This window comes from Stegastes partitus, unplaced genomic scaffold (assembly GCF_000690725.1).
Source record: "Stegastes partitus isolate 25-593 unplaced genomic scaffold, Stegastes_partitus-1.0.2 Scaffold33, whole genome shotgun sequence".
In the NCBI taxonomy this organism is placed as follows: domain Eukaryota; kingdom Metazoa; phylum Chordata; class Actinopteri; family Pomacentridae; genus Stegastes; species Stegastes partitus.
In genome coordinates, this window is record NW_007577764.1 from 265,889 (window position 1) to 283,108 (window position 17,220).

Consider the following 17,220-nt stretch of genomic DNA (forward strand, 5'->3'; position numbering starts at 1 on the left):
TATTCATCCAAACACCCTGTTTACACAGCTTTGATTCATGGTTTCAGAGTCGGCCGTTATCCACCAAATATCCGACCCTTCCTGCTTCAGACTGAGCAGTGTAAACTACAAAAATGTCCGTCTTGAGTCCTCTGATTAATCATGTTACATAGCAATGGATCAAACGCATATATGTCATGGAAAAGGAGGATGCTTGTGGTGACAAATCTGGAAAAAACATCAGTTTCCAGTTCACCACATGGCATTTAAAAAAAATAAAAAATTAGTTTATAAACCCCGAACTTCCTTTTTTGACTCACTTGTCTCACCAGCCATAGTGAGCAGCTGTTTGCAGCAAAAAAACTTCTGATAAAGTTAGCGAACGTCCATTTGCAAGGTGGCCGTCGCAAAGTGCACAACTTCAACTAATGCTAGTGTTGCTCCGTATGTGCTGGATGTCTAAAAAGGCAGCTGTTTGCCAGAAGGTGATAATATGTCAGTGTTGGGTTCACAGCTGGTTCTGCTTATCTCAGTTTACTAAAAAAATTAAATAAATGAATGCAGGTTTCAATCTTTAACATTTTTTCAACAACAGTTGGGGAGAGAGTAGTTTGCGAGATTTAAGTTGGATGCAACAAACTACTTTGTGCAACTACATGGTTGATTTGCAAGTTAGATTTAAGATGTGACTACAGGCAAATGTTAGATTTTGAGATATTCTGCCTCCTTTCAGAATAATGGAGAGAAACTTGTAGTGCAAAAACATAATCGCCTTAATTTAAACGATCAGCTGGGGAACTTTGGGTTCAACTTTTAACCTGTAAATACTTTTTTTTTCTCAAAACCCTGAGCCATAAATATCTACTTCTGTAGCACTTACAATCACCAAACTTTTAATCTTATGCCTGTCTATATTCTGAGGGTTCTGAGGGTTATATCATTAATTCAATAAACATGGCAAAAAATGGATTTTTCCCCTCCTGCTGTTGAAAGTAGATTTTGGGTTTGTGGCATAATAAAACGAGATGTCATAAAATCTCCAGTGTAAAAACCTTCCGCTGCAACAAGAGTGAAATGAAAATCCTCAACTTCATCCAGTGTCTAGATTTCAGTTCTGAAAATGTATGAAAAATTGATAAACGAATATCTCATTTGCATATATCAGCAGTGGTGTAGCACAAAAATTATTGTCTTAATCGAATAGGAAAGGTTTATGATGATATCTATTGGTTACATCTTTACTCCCTTTACCTGTGCTCTCTCCCTTTAAAGAAATAAATTCACTTGGTTAAATAAATATTGATTTTATGATGATAATAAACCGCGACTGTCTAAGTCACATATATTTTTTGACACCGACTTGCCCGCCCTGACCTTCATATTGTCTTCAAGGGAATCCAAGCAATTAACAACATCCCAATAGCAGTCTCTTTAAGAATAATACTCCGAACTCTGCCTTATTCTCCCCTGTTTCGATGTGCTGATACTCTTGCGGAATACATGATGAAAAATGCAGGAAAAGCTCCAACTTAAAGCAGAAAGAGAAAAAGAACTTCATCCTGCTGCATCACCCTGATTAGCTCACAGCAACACCAATGCAAATTGTGGGAAAAAAAAAAGGAGACGTTTCTGAGCTGAGTTGAGACAAACCGACACCAAACTCTCACGTATAACCTTGACAACGACAGGTTGCCGAGCTGTTTGTTCGACACTTGGCAGAATGTGTGATGGGATGCGTTTTTTTTTCCATTTTCCTCTGGNGGAGGGGGAGGGAGGGGGTATCAGCATCTGATCTAAAGTAACCGTCTTACACTGACAAGAAGATACAACGCTAACAATCAAATAATTCAATTACATCTGATTCAAAGAAAACTCAATTAAATCTGTTTCAGAAGAACTCAAGTGTCGCTTGAAGTCAAGTACAATGTCTTACAAAGAGCAAAACCAAAAGCAGCAGAGTCAAGAAACAAACACTGAGTATTTGTAAAAAATAACTGTGTTCAACAGACAAAAAGGCTAAAGTCAACAACACGATGTCTTCCTTGACTCCTCTGATTTCGATACGGCATTTCTCAGTGATGTCGTCCCTATTTACAGTTTGTACTATAAACCGCTTCTCTCCGAAGAATTTTCGATGTGGATCTCGAAGGAAAATTTTTTTCTTTTTTCTCCAAAAACAGGTCAGCATAGCCCCATGTTTCAGGTCATCGTTGAGCTCGAAGGGAGAGTAACTGGGTCGTAAGAAGAGGAGGGGGTGGGAGGTGGGAGACAGACAAGACCGGAAAAAGTAAAAGCGGGGGAAAGGAAAGTAAAAAGGGGGAGTAACAAAGGGATGTTCGTTATTGTCCTGGTGACGCCTGGCAGCGCTCTGGCAGGCCTCACAGTTGATCGTGATGCAGGCTGACTCGGAAGAGCCAGGGGTGGAGCTGATGGCGGGACAGTGTAGTGCAGGGCCAGGGGGGAGGGTTCGGGGGAGAGGGTCGGGGGAGAGTTTTGAGCTGTGAAGTAGTGTTTGGGGGTAAAATGGGGGACGACAGGGAGAACAGGCAAACTGCAGTCGGCAGCAGAGGAGAGAAAAAGGAAAGGGTGGATGTTATTTTTTGGTTCAGAAGTGGGCGTGGTTGTGGCCCTGGCCCGGCTCTCCTCCTCCTCCTCCTCCTCCTCCTCCTCCTCCGTGGTGGCCTCCATCTCTGTGGCCGTGCTTCTTGTGCTTCCTGCGCTCCCTCCTGCCCTTGTGGTGGTGGCGCCGGTAACGGTGGGCTCGTCGGGCTGGTGGAAGGTGGGGGGAGAAAATAAAAAAAAACACACAAAAGAGAAAAGGGCAGACAATTTATTAGAGAAGCATGTCAGAGATGGAATAAGATGAAAGACAAGAGTGGAGAAGTGATGTAAGAGGGGAGATGAATCAGCGACGAGCATCACAAAAGCTTCAGGTAGTCGGAAGGGGAGGTGAAACTAGGTAAGAGGCGACGAAGGAAAAGGATCAAAAAGCAGGAAGGTCATGTTCTCTGTGAGATGGTTTAACTGTTTCCACCACTGAGGGAATCTGTTTTATCTCACATTCAGTAGACCGGGCGCCTTTAGCAAGGGCACACTGAACTAGCCACCCACTCACAGGCTCGGTGTAAGCTTGTTCCTGGGGTGTACTGCCAAATTAGATTGCTCCGTCCCTTTTCTGGGTTTGCCAACAAAGAAATGTCGTCTGCAATGAATGATAACAACGTTATAACTCTGGGCCATAAAAACAACTCTGTCCAAAGATAAAGAGTCATAAGCAAAGGAATTTTTATCACTTTGAACAGAAGCTACATTATTTCAGTATTTCATCATTACTGTCACACTGTGAGCGGACACAGAAGTGAAATACGCGGCTCGGGTTGCTGAATATTTATATATATATCAACCCTTTGTATGTCCTCTGAAGAAGCCAGAAATTATGGCGATAAGTTATAACATGAATTTCATCAATTCTGACAGTCTGAGTCACACTTGGTGAAGTTTATTTAAAACTCAAGGTGTAATAAAAGGAGCTGATTTGAGATTCTGCGGGGTAAAATAAGGGGGAGTTTCTCCAATGACACTGCAAAGTCATCATTTCATGCCATCTAGAAAAACTGATTTTGTGTTATTTTACTTTCTAGCACACACCTATTCTATTGCATGAAGTGTCAACCTGTTGTAAAAATTTGTTTTGAGAAGTCTTAAAGAGGGAGAAAGAAAAAAAAAAAAATCCCACCTCAAGCGTAAAACACTTCAAAGGATGCTCTGCCACTTCTAAGCATGCACAGGGGGATTTAATTCAGGCTGCAACCACCGTAATCTTTTTTTTTTTTTGCTTGAAGTTATTAACAATGAGAGCACGAATGGGAAGCCTGAACGCACACGGTGACAGCAGCTCCCGAGGGCGGTTCATATAGGAGGATGGGTCCTAAAGTGTCACCGATATACGGTTTTATTTTTAGCATTGTTAATTCTAAAAATAAGAAAACCAGAAATGTGGAAAATGACCCAACAAAATGGAAAAGGAGCTTTAAGTCTTGCTGTCTGTGGTCCAGCTCTGTGAACACCCTGCTGTGTGAAACTCACATTTTATGCAGATGATTTTGGGTCGGTCCCACTTGCCGTTGGCGCGACACTTAGCAGTGGGCACATGGCGCTGCAGGAAGCCGTCGGCGCACTGGTAGCGCACCACCGAGTGGATGTCATAGTGGGAGCGCTTCCGACCAATCAGGAAGGCATTATCCACAGTGGGGGGCGCTCCGCAAAGCACTGTAGAGGCAGAAAAGCACAGAATTTTAATCAGGTTGTCTGCCCTCGTTTGTTTACATTCCCCGCTGCGTGATTAGTATATATTGAATAAAGGAGGACATACATGACTTTTAATGGAATTCACCTCATCAGCCTGCCTCGCTAAAACATTCCAGCGTCCCTAATAAGTTCTTTGTGGCACCGCAGGAGTATAACTTGGCCCAAAACACCTCTCAGAACACCACTCACAGCTCAAAAAACCAAAATGTGGATTTTAGTGTCTGCAGGACAGAGTGTCTGTCCAAGAGAGTGGGCGCCTGTCAAAGTAACACGGCGTTTTAGACACACAAAGAGTGGAGGCAGAATCAGAGAAATGTTTACACAAGCTGAGATGGAGGGAGGACTGACACTCCGGTCAGAGACTGACAGGGTGGACAAGCCTCAGGGAAGCGCTCAAACAACTTCACCGATATTTTAACTCTCCTGTCAGGGGTGCCAATCTCCTCTGGCGGAGGCAGTGGGCGAGTGTGTTGCTACTTTGGGAGTTCCTGATAGAATTCCTGCAGCTGGAGCTCAAACGCCTTCTGGTTTTTAACTTTGTGTGCATCAATATTATAGAAACAGAACGTGCTGCTACGATGCAATGTTCTGCTGGGGAACTGGCACTGATGTGGATGTAACTTTGACATGTAGCAGCCATTTAAACAGTGTTCCTGACCAAGTACACCCCCACCGTGGCAACAGCAATCCTTGACAGCAGCAGTATCCCCCAACAAGACAGAACAGCACGCAACACCCCAAAACTGCTCAGGAACAGATCCCATTCTGAGTAAGCACCAGAACAAGCCCAATCCGTGGTGGCTCCACCTTAAAATCCAGGAGACCCACAGGATATGTTGTTGCTGGACTCCACAAGACTTTTACAGAGGTGTTCATGCTGCAATGGTTCAGAGCTGGTTTGGCAACACCAGGGGGACCTACTCAGTATTAGCCAGATGGTTTTAATGTTGTCTTTGATCGGTGAAGGTAAAGAGGCTAGCAGGAGACTGTTAGCTGTAGCTAGAAGCTACAGCGCAGTGGTTCCCAAACCTTTTCCTTATCGTGAGGTAAATCTATGTCCTAGCTTTACCAGATTTTCTTGCATTTTTTGTTATTTTTTGGCAATAAAAAAAATAGGTCACCAATGAGTAACAGTTAGGGTTGTCCTGATCAAGTTTTCAAGTCATTGCTGACACCAGTTTTCTAGATAATACCATAATACGAACTTTAAATATAGTAGATTAGCTGTAGTACCGGGTTGCACCACCAGATGGAGCATCTCAGTGTTTACTCCTGCAGCAACCAAAGGAGGCGGGGCAGTAGGCACTAGCACTGAGGGGATCTGGCAAGTAAACAGGCACCATGAGCCAGTGCACATATATTAACTTGTGTCAGGAGTAATTAAGACAATATTCCTACATCCCAGTGTCATATACAACGGTCACTTTCATTGCCTGTATCATGTATCGGCAGCTTTACCAGCAATATCAGTGCAGGACCACCAAAAATAGAGCTGATTTTATGTAATAAATGTTTAATTATTGTCGATATTGAAGCACATATCAAGTAAGTTATTAAAATTTACTATTAGCTATTCGCTAGTAATGGTATTTTATCAGGTTTCGCCTTTACAATTGTGAAAATCACAGCAGCTTTATGCCCTGATCGCATTATCACAGTCCTGCACACCAACCTGACTGCACTCCCAAAATGAGCTCTAAGTCCTTTCAAAATGAAAAGTAAGAGTCAGCTAATAACCTCAAGTATTAAGGGTCAGAGATCCTATTTTGCCAACACCAAAAACCACCATTGATTCCATCCTTGAATGTCATTTACACACTTCAGGGCTAAAAGCAGTCAGGAGAGGACTTAATCAGCAATCAGAAAATGTTTACAATCCTTCTTAATTCCCTTGTCCTTGTCCTAATACCTCTTAAATTCTTAATAAGGGAAAGCAATGTCATTAACTCTGATGAAAGGTTTAATGCCACATTTACAGTTTAATGTGTTGTGGAAGGAAAGGGGCAAAAAGCACTTCCCTGCTCACTTGAAACGATCACTGACTCGGCACAAATGGAAGGCTAAGAGGTAGTTCTCCATTAGCCTTCACCTATGTACGCTGCTGAATGATTTCTCACAGTGGGGGCAGGCTAAGGCAGACGGCACTGAAGTAGGGATGAAAGAAAATGTCACTAAACTCAGAAAAATCAAACGGAGCCACGATTTTACGGGAGACGCTTTATGTCGGAAAAGGCCTTTGTAGAAAAAAAGCCTAAAGGACGTACAGGGTTGCTAGCAAGATGGGGTTTTTTTTGGGAAAAAGCCCATAAAAATGTACTTTACAAAATACACCAAAGGCATTACTCAGCCTTTTAAGCTGTGGCTTGAATTGTTAAAATACACGTCTGGAGTTTTGTTGCTTACATGCTGAAAATAGATGCAGAAACTCAGGAGCTCAGTCCTTACTCCTCGACATCTAGGATATAAAATGCACTCTATGTAGAGCTGACTAATGACACAGCTGACTTAAGATGTTTTAAATTACTCAGCATTATGAGCTCCTCCATGCAGGTTGCATACGGTACAGTAGATCGTGCATGTGCGCCGTAAACAGCAAGTTTCTCGAGATATTTTCTGCGCCTTTGTGCCTGTGTGGCATCGGGCCGTCAGTGTGAGTTAGCAGAAAAGGGAAAAGCTGCAGACAGTTAGATGCTGGTTCCTCTCAGCACTCCTTTATGGCCTCAAAGCATCCACACACCTACCGGCAATCACGTTAGAACGAATCAGAGAGATACCAAAGTGTGAGCATTGCCTGCAAAATACCACTGGGTGTAAGTCTCACACAGCACAAATGTGGACAAATTCTGTGTTGTTTATGAAATAAATTGAAACGCTCGTTTGTGTGGATATTGTCAGTGACAGCTGCTGAGACCTACTGGTTTTGTTTCACAGGATGGAAAAAAACAACGAGCTTGAAAAAGCTGCCACTGAGTGTAGTGCATCTACACAGTAAAAAATAAATAAATAAAAATCTGACAGGAAAAGTGCCAGAGAAAGTACGTTAAAATGGTGGAATAGTGTAACATTTAAAAACTGTTAAAATGGTGAAAAATAACAGCATATATTGGTAAAATAATTACATATTTTTTAGCTGATTTAAATACAGCAGAATAGCATCATTTTACAATCACAAATGAGTGTTTTGGGCTATTTGGTGGTAAAAATGTAAATCAGTATTTCTGTGATTTTGCTAGATATTGTCTATCATTGACCAAAACAGGAAAACTCTGTAAAAAAAACAGTTCAATTTGAGTCTTTAATATATGTAATTTTACTTTCAAATATCAGCAAATATATGTTCAATAGCAATACTTTTGATGGTTTAAATACAGTAAAAAAAAAAAAGGAAAAAAAAAGATTTTAGATTTGGCTATTTTGTACAGTTTTGGTCTGTTTTTTTACTAGGCAATATGTAAACTTCTTTTTTGTCTGTGACTTTATTAGAAAATATCTGTAATTTAACAAAGCAGTGACAATCTGTAAAATAACAGTAAATTGTTGAAAAAAATATATACTTTTTACATTTTTTTTTTTTACAGTGTACTCTTGCATTTTTTCATGCTAGGGGGTAGTTTTACCTTTACAATCAGGTTGTTGTTGTTTTTTTTGCATAGGTATAGGTATCAGGTAATTAAATCAAAAGACAAAAAATCTGACATAGGATTCTTCAAACTTTATTTGAATCAAATAGCTTAGAAAGAGAAGAGAAAACAGACTCCACTTTGTGTTTTCAGCCCGTTTAGGACACGCACGCCTTTCCATGAATCTGATGGCATGTTGGCCTCCTGTCTGATGAGCAACCTGGTCAGTCTTCTGAGAAAGTTGTGATGACAATCACCAAGTAGAACCTACTAGCGTTTAACTTGCAACAGGGCACAAGTCTGAACTGCATTGTCTCACATTAACAGATGGACCACGCAACAGCGATGTTGCGAGGAGCAATTTGGGGAAGGTTTTCTTTCGCCACATTTGAGCACCAATACTGGTCCAAAAACATCACAGAGAGGAACATAGGGTTCAAGCCTAAGTCATTAAAAACTGTCCAACAATTTCCCATCTATTCCAAAGTAAAAAGTCAGACCAACAGGGAAGATTAATAAGACGCACCAACAATAAATGCAATCAGGAGCTGAAGTTTAGTTTGTTGTTTCCAGCTGTTTGTAGGAGTTTATGAAATATCTGCAGCATCAAACAGCAGCAGGATCCATGTAAGCGCCTTCAAATCTAGAAAGTTGCACGCATTTATAACTAGAATTGTAAATTATGCCTGACATGGAGACAGGATCGATCAGGATCTGTTACATAATGTAATTACAGATAGTTAACTTTGTCTATGCATTATTATGCGTGATGCAACCTCCACTATCATGACTTCATGAAGCTGTGACCAACATTAACATAAAAGTGATGATATCTGAATGACAAACTATTGTCACTTTAACAGACTGATGAAGTCAACAATGACACATATTCCATTACTGAAAAGGGCTTTTTGTCAGATTAGAAGTTTAAAATCATTACTTTACATTAACATTACATTTTACATTTGCTCACAAGTTAAACAAACAACACAAACTCATCGATCAGCTGCGCCGCCCTCCTGCGCAGCCATTGTGAGTCATCTAACTCTAAGTTTACTTCCCAAGAGGTTGAACTTTCCCCCTGACTTTGAGCTAAAGAGCAGTGTAGCAGAGCGAGAGAGCAACTCCTCGGAGATCTGGTGGCAGGTCATGGCCTCGTGAACACACCTCCCTGTGGAGGATGTAGCTGTCTGAGAACAAAGTCTGCAAAATGATAAGGTGGCGTCCTGTGGGGCAGTTTGGTGGCTGCTCAGGTGGAGGCCTACATCTTCTTCTTATGTTCTCTCCTTTCTGTGATGGAACAAATTCATCATCAGCGCTACCAAATGTATCAAATTACTATACTGGAAAATGTATACATTCGCTAACACGTCAGTCCTTTCTGTATAAAAACAGCATCCATTTGAGAGGCCTCCACTAACACACATCTCATACATAACTGAAAACATGCACGCTCGCTGATTACTCATACAGAAAAATGGTTGCCCCCTTTTATTTAAAAAATACCATTTCAAAAATGGCACATTACACACCAGTGGACACATGAATTGCTGAAGGCACTGACAACAGCCTATCATTTCCCCAAAGCGCTCTGAGTGTCTGCTGAGAATGTCATGCAAAATTAGATTTCCTCCCTCTGTGCATAATAACCCATCAAAAATAGTGGAATAATTTCATAATACTTACATGCCCTGTTGTAGGTGAATTTCTTCTCATTCTCGCCCGAGGAGCTCAGAGGCAGACGGCTGTGTGACGTTCCCGTCATTGTAATCCGAATGTAAATGTAAAACGGGGATCTGCGCTACTTGTTTCCATTTTTTTTCTTCATCCTTCCATATATGATGTTGATCCAGCAATCAAACACTGCTGAACATGGTGCAATCAGTTCTACACAGTGTGTCATTCATTCTTATTAAAGCTATTCACGCCATGTGTCTACATTTTTTATACCCTTATGCAGAGGTTCAGCCGGCTGCATGGCTTAAGCTAACTTTTTTTTCCACATTTTCTGAAATATCTAAGTAGAAAATCAGAGATGTGATGAAATCAGCAGCTTTAAAGTGTGTGATTCAGGATTAGAGGCTTGTGCAAGTTCCCTCTGCCGTCTCATCAGGTGACTGTCTCGCCTCTTTTCCTTTAAAAAATGAAAAAAAAAATCATCACCATCTGCACGACACGTCACCTCGACTGCCGCCCCCCCCTCCTCCCGAGGCGGCTGATCAAGGTGTCCGATTGGCTTGTGTGACGAGAGGACAAACGGATCGCATGAGCTGTGATAATTAGAAATCAGCTGGGGAATACTCAGCATGGAGCTGACAAAACTCCGCTGATAAGACAAGACAGTACTTGGGGTTTACTTGGGGTGAAAAAAGAGGCTGACGGGGAAGCAGAGCAGAAGATGAAAAGATGCCGCTGATTGGAAGTGACTGATTAAGGTCAGAGGTGGGCAGGATGCCAGGGACTAGTGACAGTATGCATCAGAGGTGGTGCAACACCTTTGCTTGTGAGGGAAATAGCTTCTGTTTCACACGAGAACAGAGCAGGAGCGGTTTAGGATTCATGCTTGTTGCACGAGGCTCTGAGAGTTACCTTCTCTGTGCTCTGTGAAGCACAAGAACTTTGCTTCAATTAGGATAATGACCATAAATACGGCTTTTAAGCATTCCGTGCCATCATCTGCTGGGGAGGTTTGCTGCATCTGTTGTCGTCCCTTTTTCTTGTTGTCACAAATATAAAATTGATATAAAACTTACTATTACCCAACTATTAACTCCATCCACTGTCAGCATGCATGTCTAAATACATTCTCTGTACAGCATGAGGACTTCTAAATCACGATAATGACCATCAATAAGAGCTTTGAGCATGTCATACCATCAACTGATTTTTTTGATCTCTTTTCCTGCTATTTTCCCGTTTACTGTAATTCCCTAAAAACTCCTGCATAAATGTAGAATTCACTGATTATTACCCAACTAATAACCTCACCTACTAGCAACATGCATGTTCAGATGGAAGTCTTTTTTTGATAATCCTGTCAGAAGTAAATAAAGTTTATTAATTGTAAGTCTACTTTACAACTGTTTCTTGCAAAGTGTAGGAGTAACCTTTAAGTGTGAGGAGCAATAAAAACATGAAATAAAGAGCAATCCAACTTATTTATGATGTTTAAACATGTACTGCACATAGTGATAATATTAGAAGTAAAATAAGGTAATGGAAAAAAAAGCACTGGAAAAAGTCGTGTAGCGTTGAATCAAGTGTTAAACTCTAATGCAAATAAAAGTACAGCATTAATGATATATATACATACATACAGTGCTTAACAAATCATTAGACCACCTGTCTAATTTGTTAAGCACTGTATATATACAGACCATCCAGCATCATGAAGTGACTTTAATGCACTCAGCTCTCGACGTTTTACCATTTTGAACAGGAATGAGGAATTTCAAACTGAATGAATTCCACCTTTTTATACCCAAATTTGAGCCACTGGGCTTCTCTGAGAAGTCAGAAATTAATCAAGCACAACATTCAACCACTAAAACTAATTGTTCTCTTCAGGAATGCAAGTAAATAACTATAATTTGACATTTTGTTCAAGAAATAATAATGTGTTTTAGTATTTTTTTGTGTAAAACAGTAATGGATAACAATAATAATTAGATTTTAGCATTTAAAACATCATTTTGATTAAAGAGCTTCTAGATACTGGTGTATTAACCATCACAGAAACATAAGAAATGATTTTGCTGTTAATTTAGAGCACCTGTGGCATAAACCTTAGATTGGGTGTTGGTCTAATACATTCGTTTAGCACTGTATTTGCTTCAATTAGCGAGCAATACATTTTATTACGCTCACTTCATTGTTTACTACTGTCTCTGTATTGCAGTTTTATCTACAGTCTAACTTTCTTTTATAAGTAAAAGCAGCATTTTTGTTTTTATCTGTCACTTAAGTCCAAACTTTCCCTGTTAATAGGTTTGATACATGCAGGCGCTGATCTCCTCAAAGCTCCAGGGAAGTCGTGACAATGCAGCCACCAGCATCCTGCTGTGTCCCAGTATTTCTCTCAACCAGCCACCGATTCCTATTTATATGTCTGTCTTCTCCGCGCCGGTCATAAGTCTGACCTGTATGCAAATGTGTGGCAAAAAATAAGCTCTAACAGGCTCTCAGAGGAGCGCGTAGTGACCCAACTCCAGCACAAAGACCAGGCAGCTGCAACAGGGGACATGAAGAAGAGGTCGCAGCATGTACAGGAGTTTAACCAACCACCAAGTTTGTTCCCGGACATAAAGCGGGAAGCGTTTTCCGCCTCAAAGACGCGCTTCATCCCACTGAAACAGAACATTTGGCAGAGGAAATGGAGCCGTGGTGTGAGCGCTACGTGGAGAACTTCGCTAATGCCGAGCTGGAGCGTGATGAAGAGATCGAAGACAGGGAGCGGCTGAGTGCGACTGTGAAGTGCACGGGCTGATTGAAGAGGCTCAGTGCTAATCTCTTCTACCGCTAATGTAAAGTATGACACAGTCTGGGTGTTCACAATCATCCCGGAGGTTCGTACATGTGCTGTCAGATTCTGCGCTTTAAGAGAAACAGGCCGCAACACTTGTGAGCTGCTTTACATAAAATAAAAAAAAAAAAACAGTCTCTGGAACATTTCATCACCTTTCTATCATGATTTTACTTCAGACTGCACAGACTAGAAGCCTGACAGCCGAGGGAGGTTGTTTCTCCTTTGCCCTTCTCCTCGCTCTCCCTCCAGTTTTTTAACTGCCTTTTTAAAATCTGGTACCCCTCGCTTCTCGAAGCCTCTTTTTCAGCTCCATCTTTTTGCTCTCTGCCTCCTGAACTCGCTGTCAGTCATCTTAATCACCTGTTGAAGCCACCGGAGCGCCCTCTCCGTCCACCTCTGTGCATCTCACCTGTTCCCTTCTTGCAGACGTAGGGCAGGTTGTAATTGCAGGGCACGTCGTTCCATTTGCCGTTCTCGTGAGCGATCATGACCACGCAGTCTTCTCCTCCGGCGAAGAAGTTGTCGGGCTGATTTTCCCGCCAGTTCTCGTATTGCTGCCACGTGAAAACACAGACACCGAAAACCTGAGAAACCATTCTCCCTCCAAAAAAGCATTAACAGAGATGATGTATTTGAATTAAGGCTGGGACTTTAACGCGTTAATTACGATTAATTATTACAGAAAAAATAACGTATTTAATGGCATCTTTCTCAGTTCCCTAATTTCTCACACTGTAGCACACACTCCAGTCGGTAGGTGGCGGTAACACACCAAAAGTTCGTTTGCAGACGTGAAGAAGATGCACAGGACAGCGCACAAGAAAGTTTGGTAAACAGTGACGGAAGACGAGACCGGTTTGTATAGTTTGTTGGGTGGAAAGTTGTTTTTCTTGTCAAGGCCTAACGCTACGTGTCCACAGGGGCGATTTTGCTAAAATTTGCCAAATTTGCATAAAATTAAAGTCAAATCGACTTTATGCAAATTAGGGCGACGCAACGCCTCGTCGCTCAAAACTCCCCACAACGTTCTAGGACACAAGAGGGGCGTTTCACTACACAATGAACGGCAAACAAGAAAAAGCCGGATCCTGTGGACACGTACTGAGAGCATGGTTGTGTGTAAATTGTGCGACAAAGAGTTTTAAGACAAAACACATTCAAATTTTTAATATTACAGCTACAACTGTACTTTGACTTTGCACTAATCTGTGAACGTAGTAGAGAGATGAAAAATAAACACTTTAGTTGTTTAGCTTCATGTATATGTCTGCTCATTGATTCAGTCGTCAACCAAAATGTGTTTGAATTGAAAAAACTTTGCTTACTGTGTCAAATATTGCTATTTGATAAAAATGCGATTGATCACTATTAATGAATTACCGTAAATTCCGGACTATAAGCTGCTGCTTTTTCACATGCTTTGAACACTGCGGCTTAAACAATGATGGAATTTTAATGAATTTATGGATTTTTACGAGTTTTACGAATTTACCTCGAGATAAAAGTGACATTGAGAGAGACAACAAAAGAGACACTGAGGAAGTGTGTGACAAAGTAATTCTGAGGCTGTTCAACTCCGACACTGAAGAAGACGACTTTAGTGGTTTTAGTTTGCAGGAGGAAGATGAAGATCAATGACTTTTTCTGATAGGCTACTGTATTTTTTTAACGAGCCGTGTTACAGCCACTGTTTGGAAATTTTTTTTTTATGGGTTTGTGTATGTTACAGGTACGCATTTAATTAAAAGTTTTAAAAAAATCTTGAATTCATGTTACAACGTGGACACCTGCAACTTACAGACAAGTGCGGCCTCTATATGTACAAAATTTGTTTTCTTTTTAACGTTAGTGGGTGTGGCTTATATTCAGGTGCGCTCAATTGTCCGAAAATTACGGTACAAAGCCTCGAATTAATAAGATTTTGTTTTTGTTGTTTCCCACCACTAATTTTAATATATTGATACAATTTGCAATATAACTTCTCTCAGTTTCAGTATCATGTGTAACGTGCAATTTTCATGTGCAATATTTCACATTCATGCACAATGTTGTCAGTGTCATGTATTTAACACATTTTTAGGCGCAACACTTAATTTTTATGTGCAATATTTTACCATCATATGTGATATTTGGTATGATCTCAGCATCACTGCAGCATTACATTTTATAGTTCTACTCGAGCCTTTTTTAAAAAACTCACTTATTCTATTTCTCTAATGTATCGTACTTGTATCTTATTGCTTTTCAACATTGTAGGTCCTGTATTTCTTATGTCATTTTCTTTTTTCTCAGCAGTATCTCGCACAAGAATTGCCATTGTGGCTTCATACTTCACTGCATCAACAGCTGACTACGACTCAAAACAGCTTGTTCCTCACCAGGTCCATCTTGTCAGTCCACTGAAAGTCATCCTCCACCGTGCGATCATTTAACCCGACCCAGGTGTTGTCATGGCTCAGACCTGAGGAAGAAAAAGAAGAAGACGTGAAAATCAGAGGCATGTAAACAGATTCACACAATAAAGAGATATAGTGGGCTCATTCCACCTCATTTCACCAAATTTTAAAAAAAGTTCACGTCTGACCAGCTTCAATTTGACAGATTTTTTTGCTTTTTTTTTAAAAGTGTTGAATTTTTATGATACCACTTGTCATAAAATTATTTGAAGCACTATGAGTTGGAAAACCAGATTTTTCTTTTAGTCCAGCAACAATATTATATAACTCTTCCAGTTGGGACAATATGTGAGCGGCTTCATCTATCACACCTGCTCTACCATTATCCTAATACTGGACATAAATGCAAAAAAACCTAATTACATTTTCTTTTTGCTCAGAAAGTATGCCTCTGACGGGCAACACATTCTACCTTGTTAAAGCTCCTATTGGTGCCAATCACAGGAAGAAAATCAGCCTCTTAGGGTGAAAAATGAAGGTTTTATGTTGGAATATCAGAGTAGACAGTAGAGTAGATCATATTAGCACCATCATACAACTGGTATGTGTTTTCTATTGTACCATTAAAGACCATGTCAATAAGACTACAACATTCAGGACTCTAGCGACACTATTTCTCAAGTTACGGCACTTCAAACGTTGCTCCACAGACTGGAGTGAAGAAAAGGATGCAAAAGTAGACATGACTGGTGGGGTCAGTTTTTACCACCTGTCCTTCACTCCTCTTTAGGAATTTTTAACTCAAACACTGACCCTCAACTCAATCAATATTTACCACTTTAAAAAAAAACTGTTAAATTGAAGCTGGTTGAGTGTGGGGCATTTGGTGAATTGAGGCAGAATGACCCAGTGTAATAAATTACACAAAAATAGAAAATAAATATGTGGCCAGAAGCTCTCTGTGCATGTGAAGTGACACTTGTGCATCCATCATGTTGCATACTATCCAAAAAATATATATCCATAAAACAGAACAGGCAATGCTGGAGAGGTTAAAGCTACGATGACTTTTATCTCCTTGGATGAAGCTCCAAGAACTGCTGGATGCAACCAACACTGTCATGAGTCCGTTCACGTCTTTCAAAATGCCCACATAGGCTTCTTGAAATAACACAGGCTTCCCGTTCTGAAAACGAACCCCTCATGACATAATCAAAGCTCCTCCAGAGTAACAGCAACCAGCAGACAACTGTTTCAGTTTAGCAGCTTCTTTCCTCTTCCTCTGGTAAACTTCCCCTTTGGTGTAAAATCAATAGAGCGCTCTTTAATATTACATATTGTTCTGCTATTCTGCTCCGTCCAGCAGCTTCCACATATGAAGTCCTCAGAGAAGAACAACAACAGAGGTACGCCGCTTCTGTCTGCGATGCACCGCTGATGAGATTTTCGTTTGTGTGAAAAGAAATTTCCCTAATGGATGTTTTGGGTTAATCTGGTTTGTGTGTGCGGGGGCGTCCGTGTGTGCACTTTGGCTGGGGCGCGTGCTCGAACGTTACTGTACGTAATGGAATTTCAATCATAGTGTATCTGATTAACATCATTACCAGGCCCATTAATCTTCCTAATGGCTCTGATCCCCTTATTGCTGGGGTGGAGACGTCCATTTTCGAGGCAATTAAACACACTTTTTGGTAACTGGGCGCGTGTAGAAGAAAGACGAGTGCTAGATGGATGGCACTGCTCTGGCATCTGCCCGAGACAGAAGGTGGATCCGGGATTATGGGAGCTTGCTGCTGGTGAACTGGCGTTATTACAACACAAGTGGCTGCCAGGAGAGCGGGGTTGGGGGTTTGGAGGGGGGGAAGAAACGCTAAGAATGAGGAGATGAAGGTTTATGAGGCACCAAAGAAAGACTGAATGGATATTAGCCTGGTAATGCTGACTGGCACTAATAAACGGCTCTCTGTGGCCAAATATTTAAGTCCGCCATGAACATGAGTGCAAGCTATCATTAAAATATAAGTGTAGCAATGTTTCACTCCTCGCTCGTGTGCCAAATATTCAAATAGGATTGCCGAATAATTCAGTTTAACATGAAATAGCAGATGGGCTGGCTAAGCTACAGAGGAAAGCAAACATTAAAAGCTCATAAGTGACGCAACCACAGCAAGACTGTTGAAGAACACTATAAAATCATTACCAATTTGTGTAACTTCAAACTCATCTGACACACAAATCCCCCCGCAATTAACCCAAAAAGCTAATATTGATCTTAAAGTGCACAAATCTAGTGTATAAAGTGTATTTTTGTAAATCTTTCAAGACAGTTTTACATCTTTTATTTCATTTTTTACAGAAATCTACATGAATTAAAGCTAAAATCATGTCTAAC

At 40.8% G+C, this 17,220-nt stretch overlaps 1 protein-coding gene across 1 annotated transcript in view; it reads right to left on the reverse strand.

The window, feature by feature from the left end:
- Nucleotides 1-2,584: 2,584 nt before the first annotated feature.
- ncanb (neurocan b) overlaps nucleotides 2,585-17,220 on the reverse strand; it is a 123,134-nt gene continuing 108,498 nt past the window's right edge. The window contains exons 12-15 of the mRNA XM_008300600.1: nucleotides 14,811-14,893; nucleotides 12,842-12,986; nucleotides 4,066-4,248; nucleotides 2,585-2,748 (exon numbers count right to left, since the gene is read on the reverse strand). Of these exons, the coding sequence (XP_008298822.1) occupies nucleotides 2,585-2,748; nucleotides 4,066-4,248; nucleotides 12,842-12,986; nucleotides 14,811-14,893 (575 nt within the window). The remainder of the gene's footprint in view (nucleotides 2,749-4,065; nucleotides 4,249-12,841; nucleotides 12,987-14,810; nucleotides 14,894-17,220) is intronic.